A 17,936-nucleotide genomic window follows, 5' to 3' on the forward strand; every position below is an offset into this window, starting at 1 on the left:
TTTTGCTAGAACATCATCATTTTGTGAATTTTCCTCATGTTTTGTTGCACAGTCTGAAACAGTTTCTACATGCACAGCTCCTCTAGCTTGGAACACTGTGTGCATCTGCAAAGCAGGACATGTCCTTGCTTCGATGTGCAAGCTTGGTTGTTCATTTTAATTTTAAGAAAAGGCAATTGATAGTAAAATCTTGGTGACATCAGTGGGAGTCAGAGTCTTGCGGGTTTAGACTTCAAGTTATTTTCAGTTAATTGCTCTGGCTTTTGCAATCCTTTGAGAGTTTTGTTTCACATAATAAATTTTATACTGTTTATTTGTTTCAGTTTTTTCTTCTGGTTTTTTGTTTGTTTGTTTGTTTGTTTGTTTTTAAATTTGGCTGCCCATCCACTGGTGCAGGAAGAACATTTGTATAAAGTTCATAATGCATGCTGTGAGTTATGCTCGAGGCTTCCTTACCCGGGTAGTACCTGCCTGCTCTCTGTGGATTCAGCATGCTCTCAGCGGTAGTACAGTAACAGTAACCTACAAAATAGAATATGGTAATCAGATGCATTTTATTTAGTTAAATGAACAATGAAAATGTTTAGTGTGTGTGAGAAATTAATCACATGCAGTGTCAGTTCAGAAGCTGTGGTGTAGCAGCTAATAGCAAAGAAACTGTGAATGTTTACACTGTAAGCATAAAAAGTCAGACAAGTAATTGCTTTTATTGCATCTGTGTTGTTCCTGAAGAGTTTACATAGAATCTATTTGATGCTTCATAGAAGACAAACACCTGTCTACTTTCTAGGTACGTGAACTAATTCTGTAAATGTACTTTCAGAGGGTACAGAACAATGTTTTATAGTTGTGCTGGTGTGAAACTGGAGATTGAACATCTTATGCCAAATGACCAGGAGTCTTGTTTGTTTTTATTGAGGCAGAGGTCATATTTCCAGATAATTTCCTGATAATTTTTCTTCTCAACATATCAAGTTAGATTTGCTGTGTTGAAGCCAAATTGTTAGCATTTATCTAAGCAAGAATGTTTACTGTATTTCTGTATTTTGTAAAAATAATTCTAATTGTAGAGGCCAACATTTTTTAATTGCAGCTAATTTTTCTTTTCTTTTTTTTTTTAGAATTTAGAGAATTGCTAGAGCATTTGAAGTTAGTGTTTGCCTTGATCTCTCCTACTGAATGCCTACTTTATTAGTATTTGACTTTGGAAGTCTCCTTCACTTTCATAGAATGTTAAAGTAAATAATGTGCTTTTACTGTTAGTTTTATATATTTCTGTATTAATGTCCTCATATTTTCTTTTTTTTGTTTTTTGCTACTTTCATTTGTTTTTGTTTTTGTTTTTAAAGTGCTGACGACAGCCATTTGCGGGTTATTTTGATATTTTTTTAGCATTCCTAGCCAATACAACTTCTCTCATCTTTTTAGTCTTACACTTAATAGTTCCATTTTGTATGCCCTTGTGATGAATGCAAAGCCATCAAACAAATGCTGCTGACAGAGAGCGTATGGATTAAAGAGAAAGCAGGGGAAGGAGACATCGTAGCGGAGGTCTGCTACAGGCCACCTGATCAGAAGGACTGAGTGAATGAGGCACTCTGTAAACAGAAACAGTTTCACATTCACAAAACATGGTCCTCTTGGGGGACTTCAACCACGCTGATATATGTTGGAGGGACAGCATAGCAGTGCACCAGAAATTGGAGAGCTTCCTGGAATGTACTGATGATAACTCCCTTTTCTGAGTAGCACAGGAATCCACGAGAAAAGGTGCTATGCTAGTCCTCGTCCTCACAAGTGAGAAGGGGCCAGTGAATAATGTGAATCTCAGGGATAGCCTTGGCTGTAGTGGCCATGAACTAGTGGAGTTCAACATCCTCAGGGTGTCAAAGAGGGTGCGCAGCAACCTTGTTGCTCTGGACTTTAGCAGAGAAGATGTTGAACTCTTCAGGGAACTGCTTAGCAGGGTGATGTGGGAGACAGACTTGGAGGGAAAAGGGGCCCAAGAAAGCTGGTTGGAATTCAAGGATTTTTTCCTCCAAGCCCAGAAGCAGTGTATCATGAGACAAAGGAAGGCAGGTAAGAATGCCAGGAGGCCTCTGTAGATCAACAATATAAAGTGAGTGGACTTAGTTTGGCACAAAAAGGAAGTCTATAAGGAGAAGAAGCAGGAACAGGTTACCTGAGAGGACTACAAATAAGTTGTTCGAGCAGCCAAGGATCAGGTTAGGAAAGCTAAAACCTAGACAGAATTAAATCTAGCCAGGGGCATCAAGAGGAACAAGAAGAAATTCTACAGGTATATCAGTGATAAAAAGATCAGGGAGGATGTGGGCCCTCTCCAGAAGGAAACTAGAAACCTGGTCATCAAGAACAGGGAGAAGGCTGAGATGTTCCATGGCTTCTTTGCCTCAGTCTTCACCAGCAAGGGCTCTAGCCACACCGCACAAGTTGCAGAAAGCACTGGTAAGAAATTGGAGAAGGCAGATCTACCTGCTGTAAGTGAAGATCAGGTTTGAGACCATCTAAAGAACCTGAAGGTGCACAGGTCCATGGGACTTGGTGAGATCCATCCGTGGGTTATGAGGGAACTGGCAGATGAAGTTACCAAGCTGCTGTTGATCATATTTGAAAGGTCATGGCAGTCTGGTGAAGTTCTCCCTGATTGGAAAAGGGGATACATAACCCCTGTTTTCAAAAAGGGAAAAAAAGGATCCAAGGAACTACAGGCCAGTCAGTCTTACCTCTTTGCCTGTAAAGATCATGGAGCAGATCATTCTACTAAGGAAAATAAAGATGAAGTGACTGGTGATAGCCAACATAGCTTCACCACAGGTAAGTAATGCTTGACAAACCTGGTGACCTTTTATGGTGGCATTACAGTGTCAATGGATAAAGAGCAGCTGACGTCATCTACCTGAACTTGTGCAGAGTGTTCAGTGCTGTCCCGCCTGACATCCTGGTAACCAAAATGGAGAAAAATTGATTTGATGGATTGAGCACCCGCTAGATAAGGAATTAGCTCAATGATCACACTCAGAGAGTAGCAGTCAGTGGCTCAGTGTCCAAGTGGAGACCAGTGACAAGTGGCATTTCTCAGGGATAGGTGTTGGGACCAGTCATCTTTGTGGGCAATGTGGACACTGGGATTGAGTGCACCCTCAGCAAGTTTGCGGACACCAAGCTGAGTGGTGCAATTGACAGGCTAGAGGGAAGGGATGCCTGTTTCTGAGTGTTACAGACCCAGCATTGTATGCCAAGCACTTCTCTGCTGTAAGGATGCCTGCTGCACCTTTAGAGAGATTTTGATCAACACTCCTATCACACTGTGCATTTTCTGCAGGGGCTGTTGATGTTTTACAGGAGACACTTCTTGCAGGGGGAAGCTTTTGCCGTCGTGCTCCTTTGTTTATGTCCAGGATTACTGCCACACACAGTTACATACCTGCTGCTCCCATCTGCCCTAATGCTGCTGCTTATCTTATCCTGAGTCTGCGTGTCCTGTCAAACAGGCTGTATGTAGAGCAGCACCTCTGTAGTGGGTAGTCTGAAGCCAGAGCACTCTTTAGGAAAGTAAAGTTGCAATTTCATAAGACAATTTTTTGGCAGCAACACAAGCCACCAGTCTCCTTTGCTGTTGCACTGTACCGTCCTGTCTCAGCTGTGCTGGCAGAACCATCTGTGTAGCTATTCTGTGAATTTGGCTTTCTCACTCTGGGAGGACCTGCCCTGCATCTATATTTATATTAAATTTTCTGAAAGCTGTAGTCCCTAATGCTTGATTTAAAGGTTAGAGCAGTAGACATTAAGTGTGCTTTCCACACAGCCTAGTAACTGCTCATTCTTTAAACATGCCTGCAAGTCTTCCTGCCAGCCCTCAGTTGATTTAGGAAGTAAACCTTTGGAATTGTGAAGGGTCTAGAGGGCAAGATGTATGAGCAGTGCTGAGGCCCCTGGGTTTGCTCAGCTCAGAGCAGAGGAGCTGAGGGAAGAGCTTATGGTGGCTGCAGCTCCTCACAGGGAGCTCTGCTTTCTGGGGACAGCGACAGGGCCTGAGGAAAGGGCATAGAGCTGTGCCAGGGGAGGGACAGTTGGGGGTTAGGGAAAGGTTCTGCACCAGAGAGCAGTGGGCATGGAACAGACTGCACAGGGCAGTGGGCACAGCCCCAGGCTGCCAGAATTCAAGGAGTGTTTGGTCAGTGCTCTCAGACATAGGGTTTGGATTTTGGGTGGTCCTGTGTGTAGAGCCTGGGATTGGATGTGGTGGTCCTTGTGAGTCCCTTCTAACTTTGGATGTTTTATGGTTCTATATTTGAGCTTGAACAGGAGAAATTATGACTAGAAAGGTGAGAGTGCCAAGACAATCTAAGGAGTAGAGCAAGTAAGAGGAGGAGTTCAGTATTGCACTGTGGTATGTAGACACCTCAGAGGAAGGGCTTTTGTAGCGTTTTTTTTTTCTTGAACCTTATTTGACTCTTTGCCAGGAGGCTCCAATGTCAGACTGGTATCAGAGGCACCATGATGTAATTACTCTGAAAGATAACTGAATAACATTGTTGGTAATGTGAGAAAGAACAGATACTATGGTAGATCTTCAAGAGTTGCTTGAAAAAAAAAATCAGAAAATTTCTTCAGTTGTGTTGTATTTTGATGCCTAATGTTCTTTTGTAGATTAAGTTTTCTTACTCCTTGAATGCTAGTTACTCAACTCAGAACTAACTGGGGAGGAGTAAAAGTTAAGAATTTCCCTTTCAGTTGTTAGGAGCACTCTCAAATGTAGTGCAGATAGTTCAGATTGCAGAGATAGCATAACCCAGATTACTTACATGACATATGAAGTTTGAGCTCTCACAAGGAGTTGGTCTGTATAACATACTCAAGATATCAAACAGGAGTTAGTTAAAACAATAGCAATACAGACTCATCTCCAGGAACATTTTACAATTAATTTCCTCTCTAATTTTGAAAAATCACGAGGGCTGCTCTGAAAGTAACACCTCTTATTTTATTATGTTGGATCATGACATCGGAGGCGGATACTGGTGATATGGCAGCATAGGCTAAACCTTCCAGCCAGTATTCCTTTACATTTCGTTGCCATGTGACAGATGTCAACAGAGGAGCAGCCTGACATGGAAGTGTGTATAAAGCAGAGGTGTGTCATTGAATTCCTCCATGTGGAAAACATTGTATCCATTGACATTCATTAGTGCTTGCTGAATGGCTATGGAGACCAAACAGTAGATGTGAGCACAGTGAGGTGGTAGGTGCTAATGTAGTCACCTCTACTGCTGCGGAGTTTTATGAGCGCAGCATGAAGGCTTTTGTTCATTGCTGGCAAAAATGCATAGCTGTGACCTGTGTTGAAAAAGAGAGATTTGTACCTGAGAATTTGCTCTGTAAAATACTGGTGTTGTGCTCTTTGTGACTGTTGTTGTTTTCATGGAAATAAATAGGAGGCAGTACTTTTAGAGCAACCTATACATTTTTTAGGTAACATCAAACATTAGCTCTAAACTGTTTTTCTGCTTCCTGATAAATGCTTAATATTTTTATTACCAACAGAAATTATGCTGCTGAAAATGAGAAATCTGTTGGTATTACAAGATTAGTAGTAGGCAGTAGCTGGCTAGTTTAATTATCTTTTAATATCTTTTTACTTTTATTTTATTACCTGAGTTACTTGTGCCAGCTGGGGGCTAGAGAGGTTGTTGCTGATGACAAAATAAGGAACTAAATATCTAAATTGGTCCTGCCAAACACATGTATATGAGTTTTGAAAGCTAAGATCCTAAAATATGGCTTCAGTCTTCTTTTAATTCTGCTGTGTGTGTTGGTTTTGGATTGTGACATTAAAGAAGGTAACAAATGAGCCAGTGTCAGTAGGATACAAAAATGAAGCAGTTAGAAAGTATTATTGGTTTTATTCCACTTAGTGTAAGGACTGTGACCTCATATGTAATGCTGACATATGGGTATAGAAGGGATTTTCCTTGTACAAGTACTAAAATGAAATATTTTCTCATATCATATTATTTCAGTTTAGCAGTTCATACTCAGGTGATCAGATTCTGATCAGTAGTTCCTACGTAGTCTGACATTCTATCTTAATTCTCTATCTACATTGCCTCAAGAAAGCTTTTTGTATGTTAGGTTGTGTTACAAGCTATAGATTCCTTTGTAGGTGTTTAATCTTTACTGTCAGACAGTAGACATCGTAATATACCCCAAAACCTCCATGTGCTTCCACACACACCTTCCCAATGCTCATTTATTATATAAAACAAGTACTATATTACTCTGTGTTAACCAGGCAGTATTGGAATGATGGTATTTGAACCAAATACTGTGAAAATGTGCTGCATAAATACACAATTTAACCAAAATGAAGCTAAACATAAAAAGTGGCATATTGTCTCTTAATGTTATTAGGCCTTGGTGGCATACTAGGAGTGTTCAAACCTAGAGCCTATTGCTTCTGCTCAGAGGCTACAAAGAATCACATAGCAGGAGGGCTGGTTTTAGTGTATTTTCAGATTAACGAGCAAACAACTTTCATTAGTTATTGGAAGTTTCTGTAGAATCTTACTGCAGTGAGATTGCATTGTGGCAGCAGTGTTGGCATGCTGTCGGGGTGATTGCTGTGTGTTGGGTAGTGTACCTGGTACAGCAGCTATTATTTGAGCAGTTAACAGATAGGATTCAAGATAGTACTAAAGATTCTGATTGTCTTTATTTTGATTAATGCTATAACATGGTTTATTGCCTGATAATTATAGGTCATGCCATGAATATTTCCCATTACATTGGCAGTTTGATTTTTCTACTGGAACAATGCCTGCGGTAGTTCATCAAAGAGATGGTTAGATGCAGTAACCTAATTCACTATTGTAAACAGTGTAAACTCTTAATGGATCTAAGTAAAGGAAGTATTTTTTAAAGACTGCGTCAGATAATGCACTTTTTCTTCATAAAGCAAATACGCTGAATTATGTTCAACTTCATACTAAATGAAACTGTTGTGCTTTCCTTTGTTGCAGATCACCAGAAACTGGAAAGAGAAGCTAGAATCTGTCGTCTCTTGAAGCATCCTAATATTGGTAGGAACATTTAATTGCTTTATACAGTAGATAAGAATTTTTAACATTGGGAGAAAATACAAAATAACAATACAAATAACAGCTTAGAGAAGTGAAATGGAAATCTCTTCAGGCAAGACTGTTTCTTTATACTCTGGTGCTCCTGTGTAATTCTTCTGTGAGATGTAATATCCCAGCACATCACCTAGAGCAATGCATAATGTTCTCATCTTCTTTTGAGCTATTACTCTACCATCGATGAGCTGTCTGTGCCAGGTGTTTGGGGCTTTTTTTGAGCAGTGTGTAGGAGGAGTTATTTCCAGTACTGCTCATGACTTCTTGAGACCTGCTGAATTTCATGTACCAGCATATGTTGCAAAAAGAGACAGACCAATGTCAGTAAACTTAGTGTTACTTAGTTTTTACTGAGATGCTTATTTTATTCTATTTTACTTTGTTTGACATTCTTTTCTCCTGGAGAAGGATAAGTAGATGCAGAAAGCTCCTCTCCCTTTATTTCTAAAACTGTATGTTTTCTACTCTAATGTTCGTGAAAAGCATTAAAAAGTGTGTTGTTTTCATGAGTTTTCTGTTCCTTTGATTTTGAGAGTAGAGAAAGATGAGTATTTTGAACTTTAAATAGTTGAACTTCAGTTTTTCAGACACTGAACTGCTTGCTGGGTGCCTCTGTTTTGAGAATGTGCCATTCCTGAGACATCTGCAGAAAAGTTGGATTTTCCTGCATATCTTGTTTTAGTGTCCCCATGCACAGTCTTAACTGCGTGCTTTAAACCAGTGTTTGGTACTCCAGAAGCTCTTGGCAGTCTCCTTGCTCTTTCTTCTGGTTAACTTTTCTCCTTTTCATTTTTAGCTAACAAGAGTTAGACTTTGTGACCTTTTTAGTCTAATCTAATTGTTTTATGTCTGGGAAAGATACAGCTCCTTCCTTTTAATAATAATCATAAATGGAAAACAAACAAACCACAGCTCAAAGTGAAGTATTGAATCTTTGAGAAAGCTCTCTTACACTGTCTCAAAGGCTTAGAGGTTTCATGTGCAAGTTTGGTTAGTGAGGAGAGTAGTGTTATGGGCATTATTTTATCCCAGCTAAAATCTGTGTATTGTAAAGTGATGGAAGACAAAAGAGGGGATGACAGTGCTAATTTTCTAGGGTAGTTCTCCTGTTCCTTGCTCAAATTATTGTTAAAGTATATTTGTGAATTTTAACCTCTCAGGGAAGATGAATAAAAACAATAATAAGCTGATAAAGTGCAAGAGCTGAAGTGCACAGAACTCCATTGAAATAAATATGTCAATTGTTTTCATGTGATCATATTTCTTAGCTTTGTTGAGTAGTTTGAACAAATATTAGGATATAGCCTAGATCCTTTTTGTCACATCAGCTAATCCATACAGTGCTTATATATTTGTGAATATATGACTTGAATTACAAAGATACAATGACAGCTTTGGTGACAGACAGTTAGGGTTATGTAAGTCAACACAAACTGCACGCTTCATTACCTGTTCCAAGGTAGGCAACTGAATGAATGGATTATAAAGCAAAATCTTTTATGCCTGTCTGGGAAAAGGCATCGTGTTCTATGCCTGCCTGAGAAATAATTTTTAGGATACAGAATTAACAGGCCAGGGGCTTGGCAGCAGGCATTAAACTCTGTCCTTGTTCAGTTTCTACTGTCATCTATTCTGCCAGCCCTGCTAGTGTATCTGTCTGAAAAAGACTCTTCCAATTAATTTGTTTGCAAAATTGTCATAGTGAAGGACACTTTATTTCTTATTTCTACTTTGAAGGAAAATTATCAGTGTGGTCTTAACAGGAGAACTGTTTTTGTAAATGTATTAAGGAAACTTTCCAAAAGTAGTAATTTTGAACCTCTGAAGTCTTACCAAGTATGCTACTGGGCTGAAGGGGCTCATATGTGCATGCAAGCTGAGTGTCCAGTCTCCTCCTCAGTGAGCTGCCCATATTCTCCTGTTTTCTCCCTGTGCCCTGTGCCCGGCAGTGTTCTCATGTGTGCTCTGCCCAGGCCTAGCTGCATTTTACTGCTCCTGCAGACACGCCCTCAGTCGGCTAAACAGGAGCCCTGAAATCCTTCTTGGTGCATTACTGCCTGCTTAGCAAGCTACATCTCTTTCTCTTATGTCACTTATAATGCATTTTAAACATTTCAGAATCAGAAAGGTTAACTCTTGTAAACAAATTTTACATGTTTTATATGGTAAAGAGTATGTGTCTAGAAGTATTAGCAAGCCCGTGAACATAAAATTCAGACTTCTTTTTATCTGTATTTTTCCCCACGTTCGCAATCTCAGTGTTTTTCTTTATTTTTCCCTAGTGCAGACTTTCAGTTACTTGTCTGTTTAATCATTTCACATTCACTGCAGGCTGGCAGCTTTCTGAAATTAGAATTCTCTAATCCTTTCTTTTTTCTTTCAGGCTTACTCCTATTTATTTTTCCTGGTTAGCTTGATTAAGTTACACTACTAAAGTGACTTAGATTAAAGGAATCTCTTTTAGCTTATCTTTATTTCTAAAGCAATATGTAGATAATATTACTCTTTTCTAGAGTGTTTTATGATCCTTTTGGTAAATTATCTTTCACATCTTGAGAGCACCACCAGATACTTCGGGATGAAAACCGGTCAGGGTAAAGCAGCACAGCTGTAATGAATCACACTTAGAGATTTCAGCCTGTGAGCAAACATGCTATGTGTTCTTTTTTTTTTTTTTTTTTTTCTTCTTCAGAGGAACAGAGTTTTAAAAACAATCTAAACCTTGGGAACAATTTTCCATTTGCCTTTCTGGAAGAAATAGAATATTGTCAAAAAGGTCTACAGACCACTGTCTTTTTAGTTCCAGGGTAGGTGTCCAACTGGTACATAACTAGAAAAAATATTCAGTTATTTCATCAGGACAAGAAATAATTCAGGACCAAACTTCTTACCAATCAACATAACCTATTTTGAGTTTTACAAGAATATTATTTTTATCATCATTTCATATCTGACCTGACTTTTGTTTGCTTGTTTTGTTTGTTTTTAGTCTCATGCAGTTAAGAAATCTTTGTATGGCATTTGAAGAAGTCTTTTTATTTTAATCTGTATTTATATGCACTAACCTTAAGCTCCTCTGGTATCAGTAGAGGTATCTTTAAATTAGTCACGAGTGTTTTTATTTTTTTAAATGTAGATTTGGAACAAAAAGCCTGAAAAAACAGAGCATATGGAGAAAGAATCAATAGAAGGCTAACCCAGAGTGCTTTCTGTCAAAGGGATAGAACACTGAAATTTGGAAATTAAGGAGATGCACATGAAAATGCTTTCATCTCAGTTCTTGATTTGAATCTCTAAAAGTAGTCTCTGTGAAATAACACAAAAAATACTGAGATTAAACAAATGCATTTCCTACCACCTTTTTGGAAGCATTTGAAACACAGGATGGTTATTTCAGGATTCAGTGTATTCATCAAATGTTCACAGATGAAGCATTTAACAAGCTAGATTCCTCATTGGAATTGTCTGCTGGACTTTTCTGCTGGAATAATGATTTTATACTATAGAAAGGTATCAACTTCTAAATTCATGTATGAAAAATCTAAACTGCTGATTATCCTCATTAGGCAAGTATGAGTAAGGAATAACTAAGTCAAAATCCAGCTATCTAGACCTTTCAAATCCTTAAAAGTTAAAGAAATCCATCATAATTAATTTTGATATGGAGATGTTAGCGCTGTTTGATATGGACACGTATGGTTAAGTTCAGCTAAGTCTAAGGACGTGTATGGTCATCTGAAATACACTTCTTGGGTGCAGCATTTTTTATATTTTTTTAAGATATAGATCTTTCCAGGTATACTTGCTATATATATACTTCTACTATATATATGTGTGTATATATATATATATATATATATATATATATATATGTATACTTGCTATATATATACTTCTAATGAAGTTAAAAGTCACAAATCTGGCTACTAGCACTGTTAGCACTAACTCTCTTCTGTAAGGCATTTGTTTTACTGCTAGATAATGCATTTACATTTTTTGGGTGTTTTTTTTTTGTTGTCTGTGTTTTTGTTTTTTGTTGTTGTTAAGGAAAATCATTGTATTTTTTATTAGAGGTATTAGGAAAAATAGATAACTACAATGAAAATGTAAAATGATTGCTCTCATTGTTCTCACATGATGGAATTATCTGTAGAGGAGCTCTGTTGAAGTCTGGTTCAGTATTTTTATTGTAATCCAGATACTTCTTTGCACATAGCTAGTTTTGTTTTCCAAAATCTGTTTATTTTACTTACTTTTTGCTCCATGATTTCTTCTTCTCTATCCAGCTGTCACGATGCCTCATGAACAGTGTAGGAAAAATGCCTGAGGAAAGTGAATTAAAAATATATTTTTTTCTGTTCTCCTTTTTCACATCTCTGACATTTCAGTCTTACATAATATATACATGGAGGTTTATTTAGAAAATACAAGACTGCCTCATCATCTTCACAGTCAATTATTCTTTAGCAATACATATTGCTTATTTTCCTCTCTCTGCTTCTTCATGCCTCGGTTCTTTGTATTGGAGCAATTTTAGTATAAAGCCAGACAGTGAATTTTGTATTTAAAGAACATAATTCATTTCAGCCTCCATGTCTGTTCTTTGGATAAGCATAAAATTAATCACAGAATCACAGAATTGTAGGGGTTGAATGGGACCTCTAGAGATCATCTAGTCCAATTTTAGGTGAAGTTGTATTTTAGCAGTCTTTGATGTTTAGGCTAGTAATCTGTGTATTTTTGTGAATGTAACACCGTTACACCATCTTACTACTTCTGAGGATGTTGGTTTCGAGCCGACTGTGATAATTCTGGTTTATGAGACAGCAACAGTTGATAGAAATTGTATTAGCCCAGTGATACAGGTCCTAACCCACCCTGAAAAACTGCTGATTCAAGTGTTATGGGGTGATTGTTGGTTTTGTTTTTTTCCAGGTTGAGTTTGTTCCTTCTAGGTTTCTACTGAACTGAGTAGTGTTTCCCTAAATCAGACTTTGAGCTTTTTCTCTCTTTAGCCAATGCTGAAGCTGTTGTTCCCTTTATGTTCCTACTTGTCAAAAACTAAGACAACAAAGTTGAGACAATAAGTGCAGTGTAATAGGATCACTGTAAATAATCAGAACTTCCTGGTTTTCACATGGCAGTGCTAACACATCTGGTTACATTGGAGCATACCATTCCTTCCCTTTCTGCTGCTGCTGCCTTCTCTCCCTACTCAGTAGATGATGTTGTAAGGTGTGGTAAGCAAACAGAATCCACTAGCTGACAGCTCACGTCTGGCTCTGATGAACCTTCAACTCTTCCCAAAAGGCCACAGCAGATTTTACTGACATGTGGCAGCCCTCTGGGTGATAAATGAAGACCTCCTGGCAACAGGACAGGTTGTCCCTGAATGGCTTTGTAAGCCAGGATATTTAGAGGTAAGTAGGACTGCCAAGCAGAAACAGTGCCATGTCAACTCTAATAGGCCTGAGCCAGCTATGTGCAGATATATTTGCATAGCTGCAGTCAGAGTGGAGCTGTGGCATTGCTGACCAGCATGAGTTGCTGTACTTTCAGTACAGAATGGCAGAAATTTTTGTTGTTTCTGAGGTAGAGCTGGATGTGCATATGAGAGTGTGGAGCAGTATTTATCCAATGGAAGGTGGCTTTGCAGCAGAAGAGGCAGACTAAATGCCTGCGATGCCAGGCAAAAACAAATCACTAAGCTGATTTCATAAATGTGTTGGTGTCTGTTTGCAGTCTACTCTGGTTTCCATACTTCGAATTGGGTACGTCCCATAAATTGCTGAGGAAATTGGTAGCACCCAGATTTGGCACTGCTCCTCGTCCAACTCATCAGGCTTGTGTTCAGCTTATTCAGAAGTACAGCTTAATGCATGAAGGAATGAAGGAGGTAAAGCCTTCATTTTGAGGTGTTCTTGTCAACACAAAAACAAACAAACAAAAAAAAAAAAACATCCGCATTGAATTTGCTAAATCTTCCATGTGATGGAAAAAAAAGAAAATATTGTCTGGTCCATTTTGAGTAAAGGGTAGTTAGTGATACAGTTTTATGTCCCCCTTTATGTTAGACCCTGCATCCTTTATGTTTTATTTCACAAAGTTTGTGTTGGGGTTTCACATAAATTTGTAGGAAGATGAACACTTCTAGTATACAGCAAAGGTGGATTCAGTAAATCCTTTCTGAATTTCTTTTGACTTACAGTGACAATGTGGAGAATAACTCAGCTGGTGTTAGTTAAGTTACTGCATAAACCCAGTGTGGAATACAAATCAGTCCTCTTCAGACTGGTAGATGTAGTTCTTCAGCACAGTATTTTTCTGAGCTTAATTACAGTTTTCACTCTTTGCCTAAAAACAGAAAAGCAACAAAATGCAGACTGTAAAAGTAATAACACAGTACTTTACTTATGCAGTGAAAATCAAATTCTCAGCTATGTAAATTTATACTCAGTAGACATGGTCCTTGGGAATATATTAACTGTATGTTAAATACATGTAGAAACCAGAAATTAATAGGATGATGTGTATAAATGTCATTTTGTTTACTGCTTAGATGAGTAAATCAGTTTAGCGAATTAAAATCTCTCGCATTTAACTGAATTAATTACATTCATAATTTTTGTGATGTGTAAGGTAAACCACAGCTCTTGAGTGAACTAAAACATAAGAAACCAAATAAACCAGAGATATAACATGACTTTATTCTTAATGTAAAGGCCAATTTAATTCACATTATTAAAAAAACCCACAGATACAGTGTTCACACTCAGACATGGATACAGGATGTAGTCAGAAGTGTGGTAGTAGAATATAGAAGCTGTTTTTATGACAGCTATTTGTGAAATTAAATGGGCTGTCATGGGACTGAAGCAGGCAGGAATGCACAAGGACCATTATGTTTTTCATTGCAATGACTTTTCTGCAGTCTTTTTTTCTCAGCAGTTACTGTTACTTATATGCATTTGATTTCTTCTAATAGTTGAAGTAGTTGGGAATGCAATATTTAGAGGAAGAGACTCAAAGTTTTCACCTCTGATGCTCTCTAAGAATTTGTTTGGGAAAGGCCTGTGTGGTATTTCTTTAAATATTACTTTTTTCAGTAACTTTCAACATACCAAGTATCAGATAAGGTTGTCTGCCTGAATGCCAAAGCAATGAACGGTAAAAGCGAATTTATTAGGTGTTGCACCTTTTGTTCCTATTTCAGTTAAAGTATAATCCTTCTATTCTGTTAGGAGCACCATTGAGTCTTCGGTTTTACTCTTCTGGGTTGCTGTAGTACATACAAATGTACTTTAGCACCAGCAATGATGTTATTCTTTGTCACACTAGGCTATATTCTTTAAATGGAGGACACATTTATTCTAGCTCAATAATATGCTGTGGAAATAAAGCTTCACTAAGACTGACCACACATGTTATCTGACAATCATTTTCTGACCTTAGAAGTTATATACATAATTTGCACCAAAACAAGTCATAATAAAATATAAATCAAGGGAGAACCAGACCTTGAAGGACTTCCTTGCCTGCTTATAGTTTCGTACATTTTCTGAAACACATCAAAATTCTTTTCATAGGGTGTCCAGCTTTTTTGAAGTATGTTTTCTTTGCATGGAGTCAGCTATGCTTATGTAGCTAGAGCTAGTCATTTAAAATGTAAAATAGACTAATCCACAGAAGGAAGAAGTGGAGTTTTAACATCTCTCTTGAAGATCCTGCTGCAGGGGGTCTGTGCTTAGAGAGCTGCTGCACTTCCCATATGTATTTGATTCATGTTCTGCTTAATGGCTCTGTATGCTTAATGGAAGTTTCATCACAATACTGCTGACTTCAGGAACCATAGAAATATGACTGATTAAAATGAATTACTCTTTATACAGATTAATCTTTGAAAACTTATATTTTTTGTTTGAAAGGCTTGTGTATTATGAAGCTGCAACCACATGTTATACATATGCATAGACATCATGACTCCCAGCTTAACCACAAATATGTAATTTTCCTCTGGACCCTTTCCTCCATAAACACAGACCTCTACTACTGAAGCTAAAATATTTTTTTCTTTCAGTAAAACTAGCAGATATTTTTAGAGCATTTTTAGGGTATGTTGTAAGTTCTGTTCCCTTTGCTTTGTACAGATAATATTTTTCATGGATTATTAGGTGAATGCTGGTTCTCATGTTGATATTCAATTTTCATTTTAAAAGATCTGTGGATATCTTGCTCGAGTTGGAAAACAAACTGAAAAAATGATGAGGGTATATTCAGTAGTGTGGGTTTATCTCATTGTTTGGATAGCTTTACAACCCTCACATAAGTGATACAAATGCAACTACAGCTTTGAATTCTGTCTTGGTGTATTCCCTTTTTCAAGAGAAGACAGAATTAACATTCAGGCAGCATTTGTTTTCCAAGCAGCCTCTTCAGCCAATTCAGAGTATTTTGCATCCTAACCTGAAGAGAATGGAATGTCATCATTACTAGCAGGGAAGCTGGGAGAAATTGGGATGTACCTGCTTCTAGAAAAGGGCTCTCAGAGGTGAAGGTGTTTGCCTGTTTGTAGCACCTCAGAGCTAAGGCCCATCCTCAGCCCTTTGTGCTGCTGCTGCTTTAGCTCCCTGTCATGTGCTTAAAAGGACCATATTGAAGATGGGAACCTGAGGGAGAAAGCAGGTGTCAAAGGAAGGGTGACATGGCTGGTGGAAATGGGGGGAAAGGGACAAAGCTAGGAATATGAGCTGGGAGTGGTGAGTGGCTAAAGGAAGAAGGTCTCCTGATTTCAGCAAAGAATTGTTCTCACTGAAGTGACTGTAAATCATGACATGTGCTTTGAGAGCTCGCTGTGATAGGATGGCTTGGATTAGTCTTAAGAATGATTGTGCTCCTCTTCCAAAGATGATGAAAACATAAGAAGCAGATTAAGAGAGGCAATCCCTGGGGCTACTGCATCTTTCCAGGCATTTTGCTTTACTTACATGTCACGTTCTCTGCCAGGCATCATATATTATGGAGTCTCGTGAGTTGGAAGGGATCTGTGGAGTTTATCCAGTCTCAAACTCCTGCACAAGCCATGCCTAGTAGAATCAAGTTACACGGGGCCTGTCCTGCTGAGGTTAGAGCATCTCTAGTGAAGGAGGCTGCGCAGCCGTGCTGGGCACTGCTGCAGTGTTTGACCATCTTCCTGATGACAAAAATAAATAAACAGGAGTATCTTTATGCCCAGCTGGGTTTTTTTGCATATTGCAGCGTGTGTCTTTTGCCTCTTGCCTTGCCATTTGCATCTTGGAGAAGGCTCTTTCTGTCTTTACAAAAGCCTCCCTGTTGGCAGCAGGGTGATGTGATGGAGCTGACCTGGCCCTTCCTCATGTGCTGCCTGCCGACCCCTGATCATCTTGATGGCCATGCGCTGGAGAGTGCATGGAAGAAATTGTAGCTAGAAACAAATGAAGCTGTCCTAATAAGTCCTTACAGTGTGCTGAGGCAAAACTTCCTGAGTTTTCTCAGATGCACAAGATATGATATAATTCAGGGTGTCTTCTCTTTGTGTATGCTTTTGATCCTAAATCTAAGCATTGCACTACTGTGTTCCTAGGATGCTTTCCTGGATGAGATACTACAGTGGAGAATGATATTAGGGCCTTTTTTTTCCCTAATGAATCAGATGTTAATAATGGGAAATATTTTATTCTTGACAAGAAATGGTGCTGGCAGTGCTTTCATTCTCTAAATTCTTGTCTGCCAATCAGTGAACAAAGTAACGGAAAGAAAAGTGGATGTTCTCAAATACAGCTGCAACTCCATAGGATATTTTTGTTCTCTTTTTGAGAAAACATTCACTTTCATGTTAAGGTGAACAGTGAAATACATTCTTAATGAAAGAGTAATTTTATAAAAACTGTAAACAGAGCCTAATGTTTTTTGGAATGTAGTTTTTAGTTAGTTCCTACTCATGCATTTTACATGCATACAGCTTCTGTGTTGTATCACGTGCAAAAAACTCCTTTCGCTCATACTTGCATTTCATACTGTTTTCTTCTGCATCTTTACCATATAATGCCCATTTGGTAAAAGATTTTATAATCTCCTGGATATCAATATTTGCACATAGAAAATTGGTTGCTTACTGAAAATGTAGAATTTTACTTAGAAGATAAGTGAAACTGTGCATTGCTGTGACAGTAGGAGATTGACCAAACACGAGACCTTGGTTCATTTTGATTTAGCAGTGTAAACCTGGGGTGCTTTCTCTATCTCTGCAAATGTACTTTGTCAGTAGTTACAGTGCAGATTATCCTGGTGTCTTGTTTTGAAGGAATCCTAAGAGAATAAAAGTCATTGCACAGTTTTTCCTTATTCATATTGTGGCTGTGGTAACTGTGGTGATGTAATGATGAAGGCGACCACCTCATTAAACTGCTGGCCAATGCACTGCACAAAATTTGAAGAGCTTCTTGTATTCTTCTGTGTTCCAGTAAAAGGAGTTCTCCTGTAAAAGTACTTGCCACAGCAAAATGAATGCTTATGTTTTTTTTAAAAACAACTGCAGGTCTATCCTCATCAGGATTCCAGGCAGCCTGCTTAGTTGGTGGTGTCGGTAACTGTGCTGGGATGTTACCCTCTGTTGTCCCTCTGCTTGGCAGCCATGTGCTGGTGCCAGTCTGGCTGGACTTACCCCTTGTGCTCAATGGGTGCGGGGATAGAATTGTTCAACTCCAAACTGTGACAGCTGTCCCCCAACCATCCTTCGTGGTCTAACTTGTAGCATGTTTTTCA

The 17,936-nt window shown here is 38.5% G+C and overlaps 1 protein-coding gene across 13 annotated transcripts in view; it reads left to right on the forward strand.

Annotated features, from left to right (window-relative positions):
- The window catches only part of CAMK2D (calcium/calmodulin dependent protein kinase II delta), a 156,835-nt gene that overhangs the window by 54,052 nt on the left and 84,847 nt on the right, over positions 1–17,936 (forward strand). For all 13 annotated transcript variants that reach the window (XM_065736875.1, XM_065736869.1, XM_065736873.1 and 10 more), the window contains exon 3: positions 7,041–7,100. In XM_065736875.1, coding sequence (XP_065592947.1) covers positions 7,041–7,100 — 60 coding nt within the window. The remainder of the gene's footprint in view (positions 1–7,040; positions 7,101–17,936) is intronic.

The sequence above is a fragment of the Cyrtonyx montezumae genome, unplaced genomic scaffold, assembly GCF_038088225.1.
Source record: "Cyrtonyx montezumae isolate F1298 unplaced genomic scaffold, pur_monq_1.0 scaffold_2, whole genome shotgun sequence".
NCBI classification, from domain to species: Eukaryota; Metazoa; Chordata; class Aves; order Galliformes; family Odontophoridae; genus Cyrtonyx; species Cyrtonyx montezumae.